Here is a 26,630-nt window from a genome sequence, read left to right as displayed (position 1 = left end):
CCCGAAGCAGGGCTCAGTTAGCAGAGGCACTTTCTTGTACTTTGTGGTCTGAAGTTATCCATTGTGTGGGGTCGTTTGAATGGGGTTGCTGACCTGGGGGGAAAAAGTGAAGTAAAGATAACTGTTGTTTTTAGTTTAATTAGAGTGAATTAATTAATTTGTACCAGCTAAATGGTGGCTATGGCATTTCAGTGCCTACTGAGGAGAGAGCAGAGCTGAACGTGGTGGGAGCAAAGCACGCAATGAAGGATCAATCAGATCTGAGAACGCTGCTGAAGATTATAGAGGTAGAATAAGGGAAGGATGCTTCCGAACTGTTTAGTTCAAATAATTCTACATCAAAGCTTTGCAAGCTCTGGAAGAAGTATTGATCAACAAGCACAGACCTTGTGGTCCAACATCTGAAGCCTGGTCACCGGTCAAGGACCACTCTAGTTTGTGGGACGTGCAGCAGAGGGGTCAGTGAAAAGTGGGCGAATCCAGGCTTGGGCTTTGTTAAGTATAATTCAGCTTAGTGGTTACCGACCTCCACCACACCATGAACGATCTTCCAAGAGGATTGACGCCTGTCCAAAGTAAGATGCTGGTCTAATTGCATCTGATATGCTTCCTGGAGCTATCTGCCATGTTCTATCTCCCACAAGTAATTCTATATCTAGGATCCCTGCTCTCTCAGGTAGGCTTAAAGAACCCAATAGAATTGGAGTTACCCCAGCAATCGGGAAGTGAACAACTATTTACTTATCTTAGCTTGAGCAGGAAAGCCAATTTCAATGACCTCAGGTGACTGACTGCAAATATCTCAAAAGCCTGGATTTTCCAGGGGAGAAGGAACAGTGTTATTTGGAGAATATGCAGATGCTGAGGCCTACTGCAGCACACAAAAGTTATTTTGTCTATTTGAAGATTAAATGCAACATCTGCAGATGCTGGAACCTTAAAGTGAACAATCAGAAGTTAGAAGGACTTAGCGAGTCAAGCAGCACCCATGCGTAAAAATGGTCAGTCAACATTTCAGGCTGGGGTCCCTTATCGAGACTGAGCTACTGGGAAAAATCTGGAGAGCACGAATAACTGGATTGCTCTTAGAAAAGTTAGCATTGGATGGATGGGCCAAACGACTGCCTCATGTGTAGCAACAATTCTGCGATAAAGAAATGAGATTTTAACTTAGTGTGGAACAGGAGATGATGACTTTTGTTCGCAGGGTAATTTCTAAACCAGAAGAACATGAACATGTATGGCTGAAAGAATAGGTTTTATGCCCGGGCAACTGACATCAGCTGAATGCCTACAATTAATTAATTATATCGCTATGTATTTACATCAGCAAGTTTAAAGTGGTGGTTGGGGTATTGGTAATCATTTTTAGACATTCAGCATGGTAACAGGCCATTTTGGCCAACAAGCCTGTGCCGCACAATTACACCCAATTAACTGACAACCCTGGTACATTTCAAATGGTGGGAGGAAACAAATTCTTTACAGACAGCACGGGTTTCGAACCCCAGTCCCAATCGCGGGCGCTGTAGCAGTTAACATGGAATCCAATGGAGGTGTACACGAGGCAAGAAATTAGGGAAACTGGATGTATAAAGGCAATGTTTGAGAAGAATCATTTTAGGACAGGAATGATAACTGTTTATGTGGCTTCTCCTCCTAAATGTGAGAATGCTGATGGACTTAATGACAAATTAGGAGCTTGTTTAATCTGGGTCAGTAGCAACAACTCATCAAAGTGGGCCTGTTGACACCTGCTGTGCCCTATGATCTGCCTGCTGTCTTGCTTTCTGTCCTGTGTTTATAGTGCAAGGAGGGTTGCTTTCATGTTCTCGGATCTTTGTTGATTCTTTATCGAACAAGTGCACACTTGTGTTTACTGAGCGTTTTTTCTCTCTTTTTAGAATTAGCGACTACTACTCCTGCTTGTAATGATTTGACTCTTAAGCACTGAGCATTGCTTCGGGGACTGGTGTTCCTAGTACTGATTCAGTTATTCATTCACTTCATACTCTGAAATCTTTCTTGTCTGGTGGAAATAAAATAAATCCTATAACTGTAGCAAAACCTAGAATGGTTATAAATATATAATGCACCATCAACTTTCGGCATTGAGGGAAGAGGATTATCATTTTGAAGTTAAGCTCTATAATCTCTTCTGCAGATGTGAAATGGAAAGTGTGCTGACTGGCTTCCTCACGGCCTGCTCAGGGAACACTATTACATCTGAGTGGAAAGCCTTCAAAAGCTAGTGGACGCAGCCCAGTGCAACATTGGCAAAACTCTCCCCAGCGTCGAGAAAATCTACGTGGGACCCTGCCGTTGGAGAGCAGCAGCAATCATCAAGGATCCACACCACCCAGGACATGTTCTGTTCTCGCTGCTGCTGTCAGGAAACTCGTGCCACTGGGTTCAGGAACAGTTGCTACCCCTCCACCATCAGACTCCTCAACATCAAACTCATTTAAGGACTCTTAGTTTGCACATTATTTATTATTGATCACTTATTTTCTGCAGTGCACAGTTTGTTTACACTTCCTCCTTGTTTACATTCCACTCATTCGTATAGCTATCTTTTCTTGAATACCATATTATTTGCGCTACCGGTAAGTAAGAATCTCAGGGTTGTACATAATGTAATGTAGGTACTCTGACAATAAATTTAAACTTTAAAAACTTTAAATCTCTTTCAGGTTAACTAATTACTGTTGGTCATTGTATCAGAAAATAGCAAACAAATATTTAAATGGTTATCTGAGTGTACAGCCATGATAAATGAACACCATTGTCTTGTTGAATATTCAGTAAGTTATGGTCGAATTTGCAAATGATTATTGTGATTTCTAAAGTACTTTGTGGGAGCAGAAGACGGAAGATATAAATTAATAATAAAAACATCTTTTTACGCAAACTGAATCATTCTTAAGTGGTTCTCCTGACTGAATATTAGTTTGCCTGAATTTTACATGAGTTTATATTTTAGAATAGGATTTCTAGAAAATTGTAATAAATAAATTGCTTAGAAAAATCTTTCACACTGCTAAGAGTTTTGTTACAGGCTTCTCCTTTTCAAGTATATGGATATGGCTTCATTTTCATTGAAAGACTAGTTATGTTACCCAACTCACAACTTTAGCTGTCTTGACATGTTCTATTATTCCAAGACAAAATCCTCAAAGGGAATGCAAATAACTTCTCCATTATGTACTTTCATTGTCAAGTAGATTAGGTGCATTGCGCAGTTGCAATTTAACCCGAGGATTGATTCCCGTTTCAAATGTATCTTTGAAGAATTGGATAAAAGTCTGATGATACTTGCTGACATCTTGAATTTGTTGTGGAGACTCTGACTGAATTTGAAAGCTGGTGTTAACCAGAAAACAAGGCCTTGTTCAAAAGCCCCAAGGAGTAATATTTCACCTCCAGGCAAATAAAAACACAAAATCTTCCTTTGTTTTACCATATAATCGTGAAGCAACTTGGTCACTAACCCCAGTAAGATTTACAAATCTGATTTTAATCTTGAAGATCTGAAAGAGGTCACAAGTAATAGTTTTTGCAATCCCTTGTAGTGTAAAGCACTGAATGTTTTTTTCTGTTAAACAGGAAAGTTGCAGATGTTGAGATTGCAGTGCAATAAACGAAAGTGCTGGAGAAACTCAGCAGGTCACGCAGCATCTACAGGAAGCAAATCTTAACCAACATTTCGGGCCTGAGCCCTTTGTTAAGGGATGAAAAATAAATCAGGCAGGAGCCTGAATTAAAAAAAAAGGTGGGGGAGAGGAGGGGAGGGAAGACGGGGCAGGGTAGAGGAGCACAGACCAACAGGCAGAAGGTCAAAGGTGATGTTACAGAGTTGTGTATTGGGCTATGTGTTGTGTAGTTTTGTGTTGGAAAGTGACAGTTTGCCTTAGAGAGCCAAGATGAAGGCATGTGCAGAAGATGATCTAGAAATTTCTGGACTTGCAAGACAAACCATCTCTGGGTGTGGCAGTGAAGTGGAAGGAGGCCCAAGCAGAGTCATTGTCTGGGAGGCAGTTTAGAATGTTGGGCATTCTAAAAAGGATGAACATTCCGAAGATAGCCAGAAGGATCCAGACCAAGTCATTGTTCCTCTCTCTGCAAGCAACACAAGAAGACAACTTTGAATTTTGTGCTCTCTCTCGCTCAAAGATCTTTTGGCTTCAGTTTACCAAACAAACTGAATTTTGTTTATGATCTTTGCTTCGGTTGAGTCTTGTGTGTTTTGTGTTTGTTTTGTATCTAAGTTTTTCTGTGGGCTGGTTGGAAATATAACTTAGACTTTAATTACATATGTTATATTTAGGCTGGGGAATTTATTAGTTTTACACTGTTATAGAAATTTGCATAGTAACCAGTGGGCATTGTTATAAAAGGGGGGGTTTTGAATTAAAGTTTGAAGGTGAATTTTTGTTAATAAAGTGGTTGTTCATCTTTACCCCTGTGTGATATGCTGCCTTTGTGGTTGCTGGTTTGATCTTGTAACATGGATGGGAGGGCAGGAGAAAAAAAGCTGAGGTGATGGGGGGTGAGGGAAAGGTGTGGGAGCTGAAGGAGACAGAGAGGTGGGGAAAGAGAGAGGCAGGGGAGGGGCCTCATGGAAATGAAGAGGTTAATGTAAATGTCATCTGGTTGGAGAGTGCCCAACTTGTGGGTAGCCTCAGGTTACCAATGCATGAGGCCATGGACAGATATGTTGGTGTGGAAATTGGGTGTGGAATTAAAATGGTTGGCCATTGGGTGCTCAACAGAATGATCCATCAGTCTGAGTTAACTCTCTGATATAGAGGATGCCACATCGGGAACGTCAGATGTCAATTCACAAGTAAAGTGTTGCTTCATAAACCATAAGACCATAAGTCATAGAAGCAGAATTGACACCCTTTGAGTCTGCCCTGCCATTTAATCCTGAGCTGATTCATTTTCCTATTCAGCCCCACTGCCTGGCATTCTCCCTATAACCTTTGATGCCCTGACTAATTAAGAACCTATCAATCTCTGAACAAAAGCTTCACCTGGAAGATCTGTATTGGACCTCGAATTGTGGTGAGGGAGGAGGGATGGCCAAAAGTGTAGCATTTCTTGCAATCACAGAGCAGCTATTGAGGGGTGGATGAGGGAATCATGGAGGGAGTGTTCCCTGCAGAAGGTGGAGAGGAGATGAGAGAGGAAGATATGTCTGGTGGTGATATCACATTGTAAGTACATTGAGGAGGATGTGTTGGATGTGGAGGCTGATGGGGTGGTAGGTAAGGACAAGGGGAATCCTGTCCTTAATGCATCTCGAGGTGGAATGGCCAGGGAAGATGTGTGGGAAATAGAGGAGATGTGAGTAAGAGCTGAATTGATGGCAGTAAAAGGGTAAGCCACGCTTTTTGAAGAAGGAGAACATCTTGGATGTTCTGGAATGGAGGACCTCATCTTGGGAGCAATTGTGACAGACGTGGAAGAATTGAGAGAAAGAATGGAATCCATACATGGGACAGGGTATGAAGAGGAGCAGTCGAGGTAACTGTTGGTGTTGGTAGGTTTGTACAAAATATCCAGTAGATTGCACCAGATTAACTTTGAAAATGATAATTTTACCTGGAAATGCAACGTCTTGCATTTTAGTAGTGTGTTGCGCTGATGGCTGGCTCCACCTTCCAGCTCTGCCTCCATTGCTCACGTATAACCCTGGTTTCCTGCCTACACCCAGAACCCTTCCAAAGACTACTGTGGGACCTTACCCATAGTTATAGACCCTCCAGTTGTGAGAGCTTTTATTCACGCTACACATTCATTGGCGCTTATGCTAATTTTTTTTAAACTTGGAAGTTAGATTGACAGAAAATCTAATAAGCTGTGCTCAAGATCATTGTGCACTGGTTGTGATTTGTGCTTGGCTTTGTACAACCATTACTTCAATTAATTCACACCAATCACATCTCTACATTACTGTCCAATTACATGCAAGTGTATTATTTTATTTCAATCAAATATTTAAACACCTTGATAACAAAGTTAAAATGACGCACGTGGTTATTTTTTCTATTATTTTCTCTTTTTCTGAAGCACCTGCCGAAACACTTTCAAATCAACCACTTAGTCACCAGGATCTGGTTTAGTTCCACTCCAATCTGAGACTGTGTGTGTTTATGGGCATTTTTACAAATGAAGCAAGAAAAAAACCCACTAGTAATACCTAACAGGTCAGGCTGTATCTGTAGGGAGAGAAGTAAAATAATATTTCGGGTGGAGGTTCATCAGAATGTTAGATTCTAATTAGCTTAAGAACACTTTCACTGCATTTCCCCACTCAACAAGTGTAGTCATTAATTCATTAATTGAAACTGGCTATCTTAAAACATCTACAGATCGAATGGAGAGCCTCCTACCTTATAGCACAAGATATTACAAAATATTGGGCATCCATCAATCATTTGAACATGTAGTGCAGATAATGAGCTTATGTTCATTTGTATGAGGATATAGTTTTTAATTTTCATTCTAAAATATCACTTAAATTTTACCTATGTAGTACAATGGATCTTCTGTTGCTCCGTCAATTAAGAAATATATAACTTTCTTTGTCAATTTGTGAATTATGTCCCTTTACTCACAAAAGAATATGAAAATTATCGATTTAGTGTTATTTCTATACCAGGACAATGATGTTTCGATTTAATTGAGCTTCCACTAATTTTTGTGATCGATGTTTCAAATTGTGAAACATGTCAAAATATAGGTTAGCTTTTTTTTGATAATGTCAAATGTCATAAATGTGGAGTTTATCACAATAAATTAACAGAATTAAGTTGGGTTAGGTCTGCTGCATGAAGCAATTCTATCTTTAAGTGTAGGAATGAGTCAAGTGATGGAGGAGTGGCTCCTGGGAGGAGAGTCTGGATAGACAACACATTTGGATTTCTGCTTTGGGCCAAGAAGGGCTGGGGCTACTTCATTCATTTGATTGGGACTGATAATCCTCTGGAAAAAGTTAAGAGCTTTCCTGATTGGAAAGAAAGTCTTATGAGGAAAGGTTAGCTTTTCCCTTTGGAGTGAAGAAGGTTGAAAGAGAGATTTAATAGAGGTCTGTAAGATGCTGGAGGCATAAATAAGGTAGACAGTCAGTGCCTTTTTTTTCCCCCAGGGCAGAAATAGCAAACACCATAGTACATCTGTCCGAAGTGAAGGGCGGAGATATTGGGGGTAAGTTTTTTTTTTACACAGAGTTGTGGGTGCCTGGAATGCCTTGCCAGGCATGGTGGTGGAAACTGAACTATTGAGGACATTTAAGAGACTTTTAAACATTAGGCAGGCACATAGATGAAAGAAAGATAGAGGGTTATGAGGTAGGAGGGGATTTTTATTTTGGTAGGAATATATAGGTTGGTACAACATCGAGGGTTGAAGGGCCTGTGCTGTTATGCTTTATCTATCTTCTGATCTCACTGTTTTGTTTTGCTCTTTAATTATTTCTTGCCATTTGATTGTTTTTAATCATCTTAAGGGAATATTTAGATTTAATTATGTCAGTCAATTTTTATAGTTTAAAAAAATAAGTTAAAGGCCTTTTACATATGAGCCATTGGAGGGTCTCCTGATATGGCCAGGGAGAGTCTCTCCATACACTGCTTATTTGCTGCTCAGGAACTCAGACTTTCAAGCTTGGGCAGGGCTGGGACAGGGATAATTAGCATTGTGCTGGGCAGTAGGCAGAATCCAAAAGGATTGAGCAACTGGCTGGATTCAGAGCAATTGCATTATAAACCCAGGCAGCTACAAGGTGATAACGAAAACGATTTGATGGTGAGACTGAGCAGTGGGTTGGTTCAAGATAATTGGGAGATGGAAGCTACCTTGGGACTGTAGCCAGAATGATTGCCAAGTTCAAGTTCAAATTTATTGTCCTCAAATTTCACAAGTACAACCCAGCTAAACAGCGTTCTCCAGTCATTGGTGCAAAACATGCCGATTTCAGATATATTGTCAGAGTACATACATGATATCACATACAACCCTGAGGGTGCAGCAAAATTACCACCATTTGATAGTCCAAAAAAATAGAATAATACCTAGTGTCGCCGAGAATATTCTCCCAGAATCACAGTGCGGCTTTCGCGCAAACAGAGGAACCACTGACATGGTCTTTGCCCTCAGACAGCTCCAAGAAAAGTGCAGAGAACAAAACAAAGGACTCTACATCACCTTTGTTGACCTCACCAAAGCCTTCGACACCGTGAGCAGGAAAGGGCTTTGGCAAATACTAGAGCGCATCGGATGTCCCCCAAAGTTCCTCAACATGATTATCCAACTGCACGAAAACCAACAAGGTCGGGTCAGATACAGCAATGAGCTCTCTGAACCCTTCTCCATTAACAATGGCGTGAAGCAAGGCTGTGTTCTCGCACCAACCCTCTTTTCAATCTTCTTCAGCATGATGCTGAACCAAGCCATGAAAGACCCCAACAATGAAGACGCTGTTTACATCCGGTACCGCACGGATGGCAGTCTCTTCAATCTGAGGCGCCTGCAAGCTCACACCAAGACACAAGAGAAACTTGTCCGTGAACTACTCTTTGCAGATGATGCCGCTTTAGTTGCCCATTCAGAGCCAGCTCTTCAGCGCTTGACGTCCTGCTTTGCGGAAACTGCCAAAATGTTTGGCCTGGAAGTCAGCCTGAAGAAAACTGAGGTCCTCCATCAGCCAGCTCCCCACCATGACTACCAGCCCCCCCACATCTCCATCGGGCACACAAAACTCAAAACGGTCAACCAGTTTACCTATCTCGGCTGCACCATTTCATCAGATGCAAGGATCGACAATGAGATAGACAACAGACTCGCCAAGGCAAATAGTGCCTTTGGAGTCTGGAAAAACAACCAACTGAAAAACCTCACAAAGATAAGCGTATACAGAGCCGTTGTCATACCCACACTCCTGTTCGGCTCCGAATCATGGGTCCTCTACCGGCACCACCTACGGCTCCTAGAACGCTTCCACCAGCGTTGTCTCCGCTCCATCCTCAACATCCATTGGAGCGCTCACACCCCTAACGTCGAGGTACTCGAGATGGCAGAGGTCGACAGCATCGAGTCCACGCTGCTGAAGATCCAGCTGCGCTGGATGGGTCACGTCTCCAGAATGGAGGACCATCGCCTTCCCAAGATCGTATTATATGGCGAGCTCTCCACTGGCCACCGTGACAGAGGTGCACCAAAGAAAAGGTACAAGGACTGCCTAAAGAAATCTCTTGGTGCCTGCCACATTGACCACCGCCAGTGGGCTGATAACGCCTCAAACCATGCATCTTGGCGCCTCACAGTTTGGCGGGCAGCAGCCTCCTTTGAAGAAGACCGCAGAGCCCACCTCACTGACAAAAGGCAAAGGAGGAAAAACCCAACCCCAACCAACCAATTTTCCCTTGCAACCGCTGCAATCGTGTCTGCCTGTCCCGCATCGGACTGGTCAGCCACAAACGAGCCTGCAGCTGACGTGGACTTTTTACCCCCTCCATAAATCTTCGTCCGCGAAGCCAAGCCAAAGATACTGACTGCAGAGAGAATACAGAGAGAACAAAGAAAATCAATAAAGTGCACAAGCAAGAGTCGTTAAATGAGTCTCTGAGTTTGTCCTTGAGGATTTTGATGGTGGAGGGGTAGCAGTTGTTCCTGAACCTGGTGGTGTGAGTCTTTCCTGATGGCAGGAGCGAGAACTGAGCATGTGCTGGGTGATGTGGGTCTTTGATGACATACAACCAGACGCAACACATCTACAGATCCACAATACATACACAAGACAATTATATAAAGAAATAAATATTCTTTTGTAAATATGCGAGGTCTCGGATGGTTAATGTGAGAAGATCCTTTGGTTGTTCAGCATCTTCAATGCCCACAGGAAGTAACTGTCTCTCAGCCTGGTGGTGCTGGCTCTGATCCTCCTGCATCTCTTTCCTGACTTGAGTAGCTGAAATATGCTGTGGGTCCTCAATGATTTAGTACGCCCTCTTCAATGATCCCAGTAATTCACTTTGATGTGAGAGGGAGACCCCAGTGATTCTCTTTTATAGTCCTGAAGATTGACCTCTGATCCAATACTTTATAGCTACCATACCACACTGTGATACAACTGGCCAGCATGGTCTTGATAGAACTCCTGTAGAAGGTTGATATGATGGTGGCCGATTAAGTGGACTCCAAGGAACTTGGTGCTCTCTACTCTCTCTACTACCAAATTATTGATGTGCAGTGGAGGGTGGTCGATCCTGGTCTTGATGACTTTTTTGGAGTTGGATCTGGGTAAGCAGTCATGAGTTATTAGTGGGAACAGGAGTGGGCTGAGCACACAGCTCTGTGATGCAGCTATGCTCAGTGTGACAGTGCTCGACATGCACTGCAAGTGATTCAAGGGAAATGGGGGCAAGAGAGGATAGCAGTGGGCTTGGCCTTTGATAATCGTCGATGGGAGCAGGCAGTGGTACATTAAACAGTTTGAGCAATCAATAGCTTGGGTCTAGTGTGAGTGGGCATCAGGCCATTAAAAAAAAAATCCTGACTATTCATTGAAAGTTAGGATATCAGTTCATTGATTTTTTTTACAAAGGGGAGAATCCATGGAAACTAGGTGTCTCGGAAGGGACTCTCTTTTGCTTCCCTTTCTCCTATTGTTAAGGGTGCCAGGCAAAGGTAATGGCAACGTTTTGCTTGCCTTGGAGCAGATAAAAGTTGAAGTATATCATGTGTATTATATTTTAAATCTATTATTACATGATAATAAAAGGAACCTTTGAACTTTTGAAGTTGATGGTTGAGACAAAGTGGTATGCATCTAAGATCTCTATCTGGTATAATGATTACACATTTCAATAAAATTCAATTCCATTAAATGAATATGAATATTTGATGTACTCCTCCTGTCGTTTGTCTCAACTTCAAAGAATTGGTTAATCTTTTCATTTTAATTGAATTCATACCTCTATTTATAGTGTCTAGGGTATTTGAGTAATGTGAATTTATGTCTAAAAGCGAGTGGCTGATGTAAAAAAGGATTTTTAAAAATTCCTTGTTTTTCAGATGGCATTCACAGTGTTACAGCCCAGTGTACGCTACAAGTCACCATCATCACAGATGAAATGCTCAGCAATAGCATTACTCTACGGCTGGAGAATATGTCCCAAGATAAGTTTCTCTCTCCCCTTCTCTCTCTGTTTGTGGAAGGAGTGGCCACTGTCTTAGCTGCTATGAAAGAGGACATAATTATATTCAACATACAGAATGATACGGATGTAAAAGCTACTATCCTCAATGTTAGTCTGTCTGTCTTGCTGCCTGGTGGAACCCACGATCAGTTTTTCTCTTCTGAAGACCTACAAGAGCAAATTTACCTGAACCGTACCCTTTTGACAGCCATCTCCACACAAACGGTACTACCATTTGATGACAATATTTGCCTTCGGGAACCTTGTGAGAACTACATGAAGTGTGTGTCTGTGTTGAAATTTGATAGCTCTGCTCCATTCATCACCTCAGACACCATCTTATTTCGCCCCATCCACCCAATAAATGGCTTGAGATGTAGGTGCCCTGCAGGGTTCACTGGAGACTACTGTGAGACAGAAATTGATCTTTGTTACTCAAATCCTTGTGGGAACAATGGCATTTGTCGAAGTAGAGAAGGTGGATTTACATGCGAGTGCCATGAAGACTACACAGGTGAGCTTACTTTCCAGCCCCTATTAAATGTGAAAGCTGATTCTATTGGAATGGAAATGATTGTTTACTACAATATTTTAACAACTTTTTAAAAAGCAGCACTTCTTTCTTTCTTTCCATATTTAACTATATCTATCTACCGTATCTATTTATTTAACTATCTATTTCTTTATTTGTTTCTATTTATTTACTGGAGCAATGGGACAATCATCAATAAACTAGAATGTATTGACCTAACTGTGCTTGCGAAGGTGGTGGTGATCCACCTCATTGATTTGGGACAATCCTTGAGCTGCATGTACTCATACACTGGGGAAAAAGACTTCAGAGGTTTCAAATCAGTACAGTTCAAGAGATGAGATGCTCATCAAATAGGTTTCAATTAATCCCCTTTTCAGGGGTAATGGCTGATTGATTAGGGAGATGGCACTGAAGAGGTTATGTATTTTGCACACAGTGCACATTGCAACTGATGATCACCCCAGGTATCAAATGATAAGGTGCTGGACAATCATCTATGATATAAGGAAATAGAGAACAATACTGATATGTTCAAATGAGAAGAAATAAAAAGTGCAGAAATGGATTGATACTGTATATTTCAATTCTAGCAATTTTATATGGTACATCCTGTGCCCTTTTAATTATTATTGCTTTATTTCTGATCAATACAGAAGTGGATTTTGTCTTATTGGTACCATCTTTTAAATTTCTTACCAGTATCTTTGCGACATAAACATCACCTTTGACACTTTGTGATTGGCACACTGTTGCATCCTGACTTCTAGTCACTTCTGACGATGCAAAGCTCCGAATCATGGTTTTCATATAACATTAACTTGTATCACTCATTAAATGTCATTAGCTGCCACTGGCCCATTTGGAACATGGAACTTTCAGTCAAAGATTTAACGTGAAAACAGTTTGTGTTATTTATTTATCAATTGCCATTATAAACCAAAATTTCATAGAAGAATGTAAGAAATAGGAGTGGGCCATCCAACCCATTGAGCCTGCTGCCCATTCAATTAGATCAGGCTGATCTGACAATAGACTCATCTCCACCTACCTACCTTTTCCCCATATCTTTTAATTTCCATACCATGTAAAAATGTATCCAACCTTTACCTTAAATATATTTACTGAGGTAGCCTTCACTACTTCAATGGGCAGCAAATTCCATAGATTCACCACCCTCTAGGAAAAGCAGTTTCATCCTAATCATCCTCCATCTACTACCCTTAATCTTGAGGCTATGTCCTCTAGTTCTAGTCTCTCCCACCAATGGAAACAACCTATGTCTATCTTACCTATGCCCTTCATAATTTTTCATTTCTCTAAGATCCCCTCTCATTCTTCTAAATTCCAGTGAGTACAGCCCCAGATGACTCAATCTCTCCTCATAGGCTATCCCCTTCATCTCTGGAGCCAACTCTGTACTGCCTCCAAACCCATTCCACAAGTAAGGAGAACAGGACTGTACATAGTATTTCAGATGCCAGTACTCCAAAATGCCTCTGTTCTATTTACATTACAACTCAGATTATCCAAAATCCTCATTTATCTGAAAATTTTTGGACCCATAAGTAACGTCTGTTCGCCTCTGAAAATTTTGGATAAATGAGGATATCCAAAAGAATCAGAAATCCTCATAGGTTGAAAAATAAATTCACCCTACCTGAAATTAGAATGACGATTGTCCTTGTTTCAGGTAACTCCCTCCCCTCATTCCATTTCTTCTTTACCTACCCCTATTTGACTTTTCTCTCCAACTCTCCCTCTCAAACTGTATGCAACTGTCTCCCAGCCACAAACAGTCAGAAGAATCCCTTTTCCTGGCATCATCAAGGAGAGAGGCCTCCTGGGCAGCAGTGAGACACCAGGCTCCCAGGCAAGAGTGGAGATCTTGGGTTCCTGGGCAGGGGCTGGGCCTTGGTGGGGAGGTGTCAGTGATCATTGGTGATGGTTGGGAGGGTGAATGTGCGCATGCAAAGACGGAGCGTCGGGCTCCAACCAGGACACGAGACCAGAACAGTCCCTGCTGGAACAAGCCCTCAGGGAGACAGGAGCCCGCCAACTCACCAGTGGGTGTTCCACCGGCCCGAGGAACCTCCCCGGGGATCGGCAGCGGTGGTTGGGAGGTCTCAGTGATTGGCGGCAACGTTGGGGATGAGTCGGGGATCAGCGACAGCTAGCGCTTTGTTGGTGAGAATTAAACATTGTTTTAATGCTTAAAAAACATTCCCTTGTTGTTTAAACATTGATACAAGCAGATTGCTTGGCTGTTTTTTTTAAAATGACCAGTTATCTGAAAAAGCCAGTCATCCGAAATAGGTCCAGTTCCAACCATTTCAGATAATCAGAATTGGACTGTATTTCTAAAAGCACACTGCAATCTAATCCGAGGTGAGAATGCAATTTGGTTCTAATTATTCGAGCTGTAAGGTAATCAAGGGAAACCAATTTAGTAAAAGTTCAGCTAAGATCTTCCTGAATAACTGTGGGGCCATAAGGCCCATTTCTACTCCTGTTTTATGCATTACTTAATGCTGGGGATATGCTCAGTAAATATGAAGGATCTTTGAATTTAGTCAATTTATTAAATGTGCATGTTCATCATCAAAAGGAAGTAAGGAAAAAAAAAAGGAAGTAAGGAAAAGGGGAAGGAAATTATGGCCCTGTTTTTGCAAAGTATTGATCCCCTGTAGTGCATTCAGGTAGAAAGAATAGAGGGGTCACCAATTCTCAGAATGACGCAAGTCTAGGTTATAGATGGGGAAAATAAAGGGATCTCAAATTCCTAATCTACCAGTCATGTGGCAAATTAGCCAGGCCATAGATGAAAACATATGATTTGCTATCAATGGATAAAATTGTGAAGTGGGGATGTTATGCTGAATGTGTAGCCTTGCTTAGACCACACTGATAATACTGCACATAGACTGCCACCTATTGCAATATTATGTCAAGGACGTTAGGGGCATTTCAGGGATGAGATCAAAAATGCAAAATTGTGTCATATCAGGAAAAGATGAGAACTCTGAATCTTCTTTAAGGGCTAACATAATAGATCACATTTTGGGAGAATTGGTGGAGAGAGACTGTTTCCGCGTGGCAAGAAGAGGCCATCGAGAAAATTCAGTAGAAACATCCTTACCCAATGAAAGATGAAAATACAGAAATTACAACCACAGGGAGTGGTTGAGTTGAATTGTGCAAACACAATTCTTGAAGGTTGGGGGAGCAAATAATTCAGAAGGAAACGAGGGCTGTGCTGAAAGAAAGAGACTGAACAACAGGAATAGGTTCGAGTCACACTTTAAACACTGATGAGCACTGTTGAAATAACAGATCTTTCATATGTACTTAGCCTGCTTCCAGATTTATGTAGCACAAAGTATGTGCTATTTTAACTTGTCAATTTATTAAATGTGCACTTTCATTGTCATTTGTCCGCAAAGGAAAATGGGCTAACAACGTTGTGGCTCTGTTTATCCTTCACTGTACTGCAAAGAACTGAACAGTGACTGTGTCTGTGCCACATATATTCCATGTAATCTTCAGATCCAGGCACTGATTTCTATCTAGTATCTTGCTCAAGTAGTATTGGAAACTAAAACAAGCTTTTCATCCTGGCGAACCTGACAGACAAATTCTATATGAAATTTAAGTTCCTGCAGGAAGAAGCTGTTTCACAGCCTAGCAGTCCTGGTTTTTAATGCTCTTGTATCTCTCCCTTTGAAGGTAGTGTCTCAAAGATACTACAGGCTGGATGGTAAGGGTCCTCAATGATTCTCTGAATTATTATTATCTTTACATAACAACCATGGTCTCCTGCAGAGGCCTTTCATCAGGGTGGAAGCCCTGCCCAATTTATTTCCTCGGTCCTTATTCCCAGCTATCTGTGACCAGTGGTCATGGCCTTAATTCTGTCTAGGTTGACATCAGCCTAACTTGGCAAACAGCTTGAGAATCTCTTACTGCCCCTAAACTTAGATAAGATTAAAAAAAAAGATTTTTGTATTTCCAGTGCTTAATTACAAAATGATGTTGTATATGCTCTAGCATGTATCCCTCCCATATTTTGGAATGGGGTAATATTAAAATCCCCTTGAATGCAATAAAGCTAAATATAAATCAACAACTTCCTTATTTGCTAGTAATTTGTGAATGAACAGAAAGCTTTCCTTGTTGCAAGACTTGCATGTTTTACATGTCCTCCCAATCATCCCAGCCAGTGAATGTAATAATCTTGTTTCATGGTTGAGACTCGCCTTACTTTACAGGCAGAATATCTGAGACACTGCCACACAAATACATCTGAACGGAGCCATTAATTTATCACATTGTGCCAAAAATGATCCAGATCTTCACTTTAACTCATCTAAGCGCACATCAGAAGTCTAAGTCAAAACTTATTTTAGTGACTCCAAGCTTTTTATTGCACTTGAAACATCCCCTAGAACTCTGAGAATCCATGCCTACTTTAAAACAATACATTTCTGGGCTGCATCGAGAAAATCACTCAAAATAATATATTTTAATTCTGATATGTTGGAGTATTTATATTTTTAGATATTCATTCACTTTCCTAGCTTGATGTTGGGAATTTACCTTAGGACAATATCCATTATCCAACAAACATAGTTTGTGGAATAGACATCGCTCACTGAAATCAATTTTTAAAAGCCCAGTTCCCTGACCAGATTGTCTAACTCAGAAGATTAGATTGTACAGAAAACCTTAATGTCAATCATGAAAAACATCTTGGATAACTTCCAAGGTTATGTCATCATTTTGTTGGATGCTTGGCTTTAAAGACCATAGTTTGCAGTAATAGCCTCAAACAGTCTCTTGTCAGATATAGTTATGTGAATAGGTTATTATACATGAAAGATCTTGTTTTAATTCCTAAAAGTATGTCTGTGCAAAATTTGTGAAACTAATTATTTAGGTATGCTACCTATTTTAACACACACCCTGTGTTATATATGGCATACTTTAAAAAAATACCCCAAAGTATTGCATATGAAGGAAGAATGAAATAAACATGGTAAAATTCAAAAACGATTTCAACTTTGGAAACTTCCTGAAAGGCAGGAAAAGTTAATCTTGAGTCGAAGACTCCTGGAACAGGATTGATGATCTCTCTATGTTCTGAATATTCACAAGAATCTGAAAAAACATCTTTGAATATGTTTATCCACAGCCTTCTCTAAGTGACCGAGGGCACCTTATTTAAATTTATAATTGATGATATTAAAATAACAGCCAGCAGAAATTTAAAATTGTAGAAAATTAATTTCTATCAAAAATTTGGACTTTTTTTCGGTTCATGTCTTTATGCTCCTTCATTTTCTGCCAATGTTCTTAGACTCACTGAGAAAATTTTAGCCTTGAGCAGTGGTGTAATATAAATTACATCAGGTCAAGGACCCCAAGGCATCATTGATTGAGACCATTTGGCTCAGTGGGTTAGTGCTGCTTCTCAGAGTACACCCAGCAGTCTCATTCCCCCACTTACAGCCTTACATGTCCAATAATCCTTCCCCTTGTGACTTTTTAGAATATAAAATAATACTCCAAAGAAGATGGTCATTTAGAATCATAAAGTCAGACATTTTTGCTCTCGTACTCAGTGAAGGTAAGTTTGCCAAATGCCTTTTTCACCACCGAGTCAACCTGTCTAATACTACATATACCTAGACTCTCTGTACAACAATTAAGTTTAAAAACTCCAAGTAATGGTATCCATGCTAACTATTTTGCTATTGAAATCATTGATATGGATGACAAACAGTGGATTCAACTTCCTTCCTTTTACATTCTATGTTTCTATGTATAAGACCAACTTATTCTGCTATCTCTGAAGACCTGAACTCATACTCCCCAGGTCATTTCAGTAAGTCCCTATATATTGTTACCAATCCGTTTACTTTGCCTTGAACTTCCAACCAAAATGCATCTCTTAACAGAAAGGTTTTATCTGCCTTGGTTTGTTCCTACCATCAGTCTCTGTCCTGAAATTTTTAATTGCCCTTTTCATTATTTACTCATGATGAACCATGTTCAAACTTGTCTATCAAAAGATAAAGTGTCCACAATGCCCCTTTGAATAACATCATGATATACTTTGCATAAACTGAAAAAAAAAGCTATTCGCCACTTCTCTCTGCTTTCTTATTTTTAGTTACTTCAATGCATAGTAACAAGCCCTTCTGGTCCAGGAGACGTGCCCTGCAAATACACCAATTAACATAATCACCATGTTTTTGGAAGGTGGGAAGAAACTGGAGTACCCAGAGGAAACCCACACAGGCATAGGGATAGGAAGAATATATGAGCTGGATTTGAACACGCAAAGCTGACGCTGTAATAATGTTGCGCTAACCATGCCGCCCCGCTATGCTAACTGTGCCATTTATTTTTTTGGACATTCAGTACGGTAAGAGGCCCTTCCGGCCCACAAGCCCATGCTGCCCAATTACACTCAATTAAACTACAACCCCCATCTGCTTTGAAGGGTGGGAGAAAACCGGAGCACCCAGAGGAAACCCACATAGACAAGGGGAGAGCATGCAATCTCCTTATTGACTGCGCTAGATTCGAACCCATATCACTCTTGCTGTATCAACGTTGCGCTAACTGCTATGCTAACCCTGTGCCATCCATTAATAATTCATTTAATTCTAAAAGCTTCAATTTTGTTAACAGGATTGCTAAAGTATGACACTTCTTCAAATGACTTTCCACAGAAAGGGTGAGGTCTACACTGAAAGCAAAGCTAGAGGGATGTGGGAGAGGTGGGGACAATTACAACATCTAAAAGACATTTACTTATGCACATTGATTGGAAAATATGAGTGGGGTTGTGGGCCAAATGCAGGCAAATGGGACTAGTTTAAATCTCCAACCTGGTCGGCATGGACAATTTGGACCAAAAGGGCCTGTTTCTGTCCTGTACAGCTCCATGCTTCTCCGACTTCTGATGATGTGAGTATGGTAAAACCCTCGGTATTCAGCACCTATGGGGATTGGTTGATGCCAGATAACTGAATTTTCCGGTTGCTTGAGATTTCCCATTTGTGAACTAATGGAGAGGGGTCCCAATTTTGCATTTCCGTATTTTTTTTTACCTTTTTATTGTCCGCTTTTTTTTTATTTGCCAGTTGCTTGAATTTTGGATAACGGATTTTACCCAGTGGCATCACTAGGGTTGGTGTCATCCAGTGCGGTAACTCATGGTGTCATTTCCCCCCCCCACCTACCCCCGCAAGGACCTCTTAGATTATATAAATACTAACAACAAATTTTTTTGTAAAATCTTACTACATTGAATCACAGCATTATTAGTTACAACATAATTAATAACTGAGCAGAAGCCCTTTATGAATTTTCTCCTACTTTTCCTTTAATTACTAGTTAATTCGCAAAAAAAGTTATTGATATAGGTTCACAAATACTAATTACCACACTATTGTAGTTGCTAAAGCACCAGAAAACCTGGTGCCTGCCACATTGACCACCGCCAGTGGGCTGATCTCGCCTCAAACCGTGCATCTTGGCGCCTCACAGTTCAGCGGGCAGCCACCTCCTTTGAAGAAGACCGCAGAGCCCACCTCACTGACAAAAGACAAAGGAGGAAAAACCCAACCCCAACCCACCAATTTTCGCTTGCAACCGCTGCAACCGTGTCTGCCTGTCCCGCATCGGACTTGTCAGCCACCAACGAGCCTGCAGCTGACGTGGACATTACCCCTCCATAAATATTCGTCCGCGAAGCCAAGCCAAAGAAGAAGAAAACTTGACAAAACCAGTGACTATAAAAACACAAGCAGCAACAACAACGTGTGTTTGTAGCGCGTGCAGAGAAACCTCGTGATTTGAAGTGTAATAATAGGCCATTTCAAGCTGCTGTGTAAAATGGGATTATCTGGGCAATTTGTCCGGTTAGCGCCCCACTCATGCAGCAGCTTGAAAGGTCCGACCGGTCAGCGTGGTCCAAATCCAACTCAGAGGAGTCCGGGAACCCAGTTAAACTGACCTAGGTTGTGTCCACCGGTGGCTTGAAAACGAAAATGGCCGACCCGTTTGTTCTGGTGATGTCAGTGTTTGCGTGCGTGCGTCACCAGGCTGCATCAACTGAAATGCACAGTGCTTACATCCTAGTGTTCCTCCAGTGACTGCAGCATTTGCCTGACAGCGGTGATCAAAATAATTGCCGAATTGTACTGCAGCACAGCAGAGTTGCTTAGCCAGGATCTGAAGATTGTTCCTGTTCCCGTTCGCCATTTGGACTTCAATTCGTCACTTCCGGTAGTACTTCCAGTAAGTGCGTGGCACATAATTCAATGAGGAGGCGGGATCCCCCTTAAATTGCTGGGTTGACGATTTAATGGGTCGATTCCCCTGCCGCTTAAAAGGTGCTGGAAGCACCTTTGCCCCACTAATTGCACCTGGGTCCCAGGAGGATGGACTCAGCTTAAAAGAGCCTATTGACAGAAGGTTCTAAAAGTAAATTTGCATAGAATTTTAGCTTTGTAGCTATATTGATACATGTAAGATGGGCATATGAAAAATGTTTTTATTGTTATAACTAATTACAGGAATATTTTCATTAAAGATATAATAAATTTCTGCTGAGACACTACACAAAAATTTTATAGACAGTCATTTTGGTGTCACCCCCCCCCCCCCCCTCCCCTCTGATGGTTTCACCTGGTGTGGTCCACACCCCTCTTGAGGTGCCAGTGATTTTATTGTATATAACATATTACTTGCCCCTCCCTCGTTAACTTTCCCCATCAAAGAACTCAATCAGATTAGTCAAACATGCTTTGACATTAACAAATATAAGCTGGTTTCATTTAATAGCCCATAATTTTCCAAGCACCGATTAATTTTGTCCCAAGGTTCGTATCTAAAAAGGTTCCCATTACCACCAATATTAAGTTGTCTGAGGGGCTGTAGCTGTTTTGTTTATCATTCTCTCCTTTTTACATGTTACAGCCATAATCTTCTAATTCTTTACATTTTGAAAGAGAACTGCGAATTTTGGATGGACTTTCTTGTGATCCTTTCCTCATTTCCCTCGAGTGTAAATGGGTTAAGTAGCAGTTGTTTTTTAAGTGAACCAAAAGTGAGTTACTGGAGGAAATCTAGGGGTTGGCCTGTATCTGTGGAGAGAAATGGAAAGGATGAGACCTTCCCTGAAGATCACAGAGTATTTTAAGTGATGTTGACATTTAAATACCTTCTCTTTATCTATCTATATGTGTAATTGTCTCATCCTTTCCTGTAACATTGTCAGCATATTTTTTTTTAAGTGAAGCCTAATGTGAAACATCAATTTTATGCCTCAGCTAAGTTCTTGGCCTCCAGAAAATAATGTTGGCCAGCAATTCATCCTGAGTCAGCAAATACTGCATCTCATTGCATTGGCACATTGCAGTCTTTTTCTGAGTCCAACGTTAAGTAATTGCCAGGTTATTGTCTTCTGACCGGAAATTGGTCTGCCACATCTGCCTCGCTCAAGCAACTGTTTAGAAGTTTTATTTCTCCTTTGCATCTCAAATTATTCCTGCTCTAGAAACTCAGACCTATGCAGGCTTAAATTTTGCTTACAAATGTGGTTTAGCACCCAATTTTCTTGTACTTTTCACTATATAAAATGAGGCCATTCAGTCCATTGAGTCAATTCTCTGCATCCCATTCTCTCTCATATTTGCAGAGCCACTAAGTTATATTCTCCCAACTCTCACCTTAGTTATAATATAAATTTTGTTCGTGCTATATATTATTCTTCTTATTATAATGTACTAATATATTAGTATTCTGTAGGGCCCTTCTAAAGCTTCCTTCCCAATTTAAATATTCCTTCGCTGACAGATGTACTTTTCAGGTATGAGTTCAAGGCCGAGTTCATTTGTCATATTATACCTGTGAGAGGATTTCCTCAATGAGGAGTCAAACAAGTCAATTCTAACGTTCACACAGTCGTTACAAGTAGGAGCATAATTTTGGAGTATAGGGCTGCAATGAAAAAGATCAGTTAGTACAAAACAAGTGCTGCATGAGAGCTCTTGCTATTGCTTTCAATATCTCTGCTATATTGAAACCAAGGTTCCTCAAGATGCCCTAGACAACGTCAAATTTTGGCAGTTCATCAAAATATGAATCTCATAAAACTTTCTTTTTTTAAGCTCGTAAAATGAAAACTTGACATTGTCTAATTGTTTCTTTCTTTTTATCTCTTTTTGTTAATAAGGGGATCTAGACAGTGCCCTAAAGAACTGTCTTTTATATTGCCACATTAATTTTATGAGCAAGCCAGCCTGGTTGAGGATAGGATTATAATGATGGTGTCAGGCAAGTTTATCAAGGCAGTTAATGACAGCATCCCTCCCTGTAAGATTCCCGATTGTTATGACGGTAATTATTTGTATATTTTGAGGACATCATGTTTTGCTTAGGACCTGAGGGAGCACGTTATTAAAGATCAGCAGATAACAGCTCTGAATTTTAGTGTTTCCAAACGTACAAGTAAATATAGGGGCAAGTAATAATTAGTCAAGAGGGAGTAACCTACCATAAGTAAACAACTGAATGTGTAATTGTTCAAGCAGGGCATATGAAGAATTTTACTCTCAATTAATTATTTCTACTTTTTAATACCTGCTCAGTAAACTGGTGATTATGGTCAGATTACATGAACAAGACCTGAAGCCTTGATCAGTTTCCAGCTCCCAGCGTGCACACCTCAATATTCTAACCAATTGCAGCAGATCTGTTTCCTAATTTCTTGTCCCTATGGTGGCAGATTTCAGCTTCTCGTTAACTGAACAGTTCATGTAAATTGTGTCAACAGATGACGAAGCAAATTGCTTTGAACTTAAATTTTATTTATCCTAAATGTATTGGGGACTTTCTTAAACAGGATGTCTTCCAGTCGTCGTTTAATTATGCACTGGTGAGGCAAGAATCGAAAGAAATGCAGGTTTCTCGTTGGTAATGACCACTGAACCATAGAAATATTTTCTCCCTTGAATGTGTCAAAATACAGAGAAGATAGAAAAATTCAGGGAAGAGGTGGAAACTCTTGTGAAATGGTGCAAGAATAATAACCTGAGTCTTGACGTAGTCAAGAGAGAGGAGATGGCTGGTATTAATAGCTCAGGAGTGGAGAGCATCAACTTCCTCAGAGTTCACTTAACAAGTGACCTATCCTGGACACACAACATCTCCTCACTTGTCAGGAAGGTGCACAGCAATTGCACTTCCTTAAAAAGCTGTAGCAAGCAAGGCTACAGCCACCATTTTGTCAATTTTATTGAGAGTGTCCTGGCCGACTGCATCACAATGTTGGAGAGCATTGGAGGTCAATTTTCAGGACCCTAAAAGTGGCAGAGAGGATCACTGGAATCATCCTCAATGGAGTTTAGTGTTAAGGGAGGGGAGAAAAGGGGAGAAACTGACACTGTGTATATTCAATGTTTGTGTGTATTTTGGTCAGTATGGTTCATAGTGTGAATTTTTTTTTTTTAAAAAGAGACTGTTTACAGACTGGGAGATCACTTTGTTGGACACCTTGGCTCTGTCTGTCAGAATAGAGTGGATCTCCCAGTGGCCACTGTGGCAGAGTATATAGATATGTTTTTGTGAGATAAATTGGGAAAGGTTTGTTAGAGTAGGTCACATACAAACACTTTAAAACAGATCTTATTTGAAATAATGGAGCTCTGCCCCATGCTAGACATATCGAGGCCCCAGACCTTTTGCAAGAGCTTTGAAAAGTGCTCAAGAGACTTCACTAATGGATTGTTGTTTGCAAAAGGCAACAGATGAAAGAGCATGTCGGAGCCGCTGCTGTCTGGAAGACAGCTTGCTGCATGTGGTTTTTCAAGCAGAGAGCGTCAAACAGGCTTTCCCTCAGAGAGAGAGAGAGAGAGAGAGACAGACAGACAGACAGACAGACAGACAGACAGACAGAGACAGAGATCACTTGACAGTGTTACAGCCAGCAGGAGTAGCTGGGACTGGAACAGGACAAGCTGGCAAGCCCATTTGGAAGATGGCCTGGTCAATGCCCTTGTGGTTTATGTAAGAGGAGAGGAGTGGCTGTCTAATGTTTCACTTGGAATAAGTGAAACAAAAAGCAACTCTGTGGTGACCTGAAAGACAGAGGTTATCATCTGGAGAACCCTGAAGGGGCAAGTTTCATCAGCAAGACAATGAAGTGGCTGATGGAAGTAAATCAGTTGTGGGTGTCCTGGAACAACAAATCTCTCTCTGAAAACTGACAAGAACCTTCCTGAGTGGTAACCATTTACCTCTCAAGCACCAAAGCCTAGTAAACTTTATAAATGTTAAATTCTGTGCACAGTATAAGAAATGCCTGCAACCAGTGGACTTGGAGGAATGAGAAGTGAGATTGGACTGTGAACCAAAGAACTTTTCTGAACTTAAACACACACACACACACACACACACACACACACATTACTTACACGTATGTGTATTCTCACTTTGAATCAGAAGGGGGTTAAGTTAAGTAAGTCAATAAAGTTAAGTTAAAGTGTGATTCTGTTTTTATGTTTAAAGTCATTAAAAGCAATTTTTATTTAAGTAAAAAAAAAATGGAGTTTATTGTTTAAAGAGGGCTCGTAATATCAAGGAGGACCCCCCCCCCTCCCACCCCACACTCAGCTACACCCGTCGGGAAGAAGAAAAAAGTATCAGAGCCAGAACCACCAGGCTGAGTACAACTTCTTTCCACAGGCAGGGAAACTGTTGAAGCAACTCTCTGTGACTCTACTATTTATTAAGAGTATTTACTGCGTAAATGTATAATTTGTCGGTATGCGTGCTATGTCTTTACACATATTTTGCACTGTCCTCTCCTGTGGACCAGGAAATACTCTTTCATCTGGTTGTAATGGTACAATTGGATGGCAACTAAACTTGAATTTCTCTTTTGCGCTGAAGACACAATCTCGTCATAAAATCGTTGAAACTTACAATACTGAAGTAGCCCATTTAGTCCAATATATTTGTGCTGTCTTTGGAAAAGTAGTCTAAATAGCTCAACCTCACTGTCTGTTATCCTAGAGTTCTTCGGTTTCACATAACTGTCTCCTGGTACTGCAATTAAATAAGAAATCCTTTGTGCTGCCAGAGATATAGAGGATTAGGAAAATCATAAGTCAGTCTTATCTTCCTGTCATTACCCAACATAATATTTGCATATATTTTCTGACAGAGATGGTTGATAGCCATCAGGAAGGGAATCAACCTCATTAACCATTCCTTCTTGATTTAGGGTCAGAGGTCATATGTCTTATCACTGCCGCCCAAAATAAAATAACTTGAGATCAAATCAACAACTTCATTGGTCTGCATCTTTGGTACCAGGGATCCCAAAGAAGGAGCCGATGTTACCACTAACAAAGGAGAGTCTCTAGGTTCCATATTGTTTTTCGACATTTTGTTCCCTCTGGCTTTCCTCATACTTATTTGTACATTTTTCCACTTATCTTTTAAATGGGTTAACTTGAGACAGAGAGAGCAGCAGAACAGTATTATGAATAAAAGAAGGCTTGATATTGAAAAAAAAAATAATTTCAGTAGAAGTATTTCAACTGGGTACAGTGAATATCAAAACTAATTTGCCACATTTATTGAAAGTCTACTTTCTTTCAAATCCCTTCTCATTTGTCTTTTTGTGGCTCTGGAAGATTGGGCAGATTGGAGGACATCCAGGAGGATATGACTAAGTTATAGAAAGGACGTCAGGAATTTGGGAAGAGAGACGGGCCTACTGCTTCTTCTATTCCCTGAAAAGCAAGTGCATATACTACAGGACTTCTGCTTCCAAGGGACCAGGCCTCAATAAACAGGCTGCCACTCATTCAGCCTGTTAAAATTCTGCAAGGATGCCAATTACATTGGGGATTCCTGTTCATATAAATTAATGAGGTTCATAGTGAGTTAGGCAGCGAGCTCAGCTAACTATATTTGGAAAAGTCCTATTAAATTGGCACCAGGCATAGAATTAAAGAAGTTGACAGAATTCAAGATTCTAGATTCCTTTATTGTCATGTAACAATGACAGGGCAACACTACACAGAAAATTTCCAGCTGTCTGCCGCCTGGTGTGAATCCTTTGACCACAGTCACCAGCACCCGCAGCCTGCGCTGCTTCCTCGCCTCGAGTCGCAAACGGCTCACTGCCTGTGTGCCCTTCAGCCATAGAACACCTCACTGGTCTGCCGCCGTGGTCGTCATCCTGTGGATTGTCTCCTCTGCTTCTCCTTCTCAAACGAGGAGTGTTCTCCCCGTTTTCTGGTGCCCTGTACCCAGTCCTCTGCTTCCCTGGAGCCCGCAGCCCCTCGTGGCTGCTGCTGACCTGGGGCACAGATCCCTCAGACACAGAAGACCAATGTCGGTTTGAATCTGACGAAAGTGGTCTGAATCATGAGCCTACCCATTTTCCAGCATGTTACGTTTAAATCACCTCCGCAGCCAACATGAACAAAAGCCTGTTGTCTGATTTCTTGTTTATTTGGCCTGGGATGTTCTTGACAAGACATCAAATGGACCTTATTTTTTATATCTCTGCTTGGTAGGACATGGAAAAGAACACAATTGACTGTTCTACCTTATGATGATGGTGGAGTGCTTCCCTTAACAAATCCATCCATCATTTCTTTTCTCCATTGTTTGGAATGATTGTGACTTTAATGAACGCAAGCTGCAGGAAAAGACAGTTTGGTCCCCTGACACCTAGTCATCATTATCAGACTATACCGATCTATTTGAAGCTAGCAAGGAGGTTATAGATTTAAGTTGGAGAGTTCCGCGTCACTTGCATTTATTTTTAAACTTTAGTCTTGATGCTATATTGTTCAGTCTTG

The 26,630-nt window shown here is 40.9% G+C and overlaps 1 protein-coding gene across 6 annotated transcripts in view; it reads left to right on the top strand.

Moving 5' to 3' along the window:
- The window catches only part of celsr2 (cadherin, EGF LAG seven-pass G-type receptor 2), a 278,596-nt gene that overhangs the window by 90,363 nt on the left and 161,603 nt on the right, over positions 1-26,630 (top strand). For all 6 annotated transcript variants that reach the window (XR_011358468.1, XR_011358469.1, XM_069941787.1 and 3 more), the window contains exon 2: positions 11,080-11,718. Coding sequence is in view for 4 of the 6 variants with exons in the window: in XM_069941787.1 (XP_069797888.1) it covers positions 11,080-11,718 (639 nt within the window). In the remaining 2 variants the exon portion in view is untranslated. The remainder of the gene's footprint in view (positions 1-11,079; positions 11,719-26,630) is intronic.

The sequence above is a fragment of the Narcine bancroftii genome, chromosome 5 (assembly GCF_036971445.1).
Source record: "Narcine bancroftii isolate sNarBan1 chromosome 5, sNarBan1.hap1, whole genome shotgun sequence".
NCBI lineage: Eukaryota > Metazoa > Chordata > Chondrichthyes > Torpediniformes > Narcinidae > Narcine > Narcine bancroftii.
This window is presented reverse-complemented; position numbering and strand designations above follow the sequence as displayed.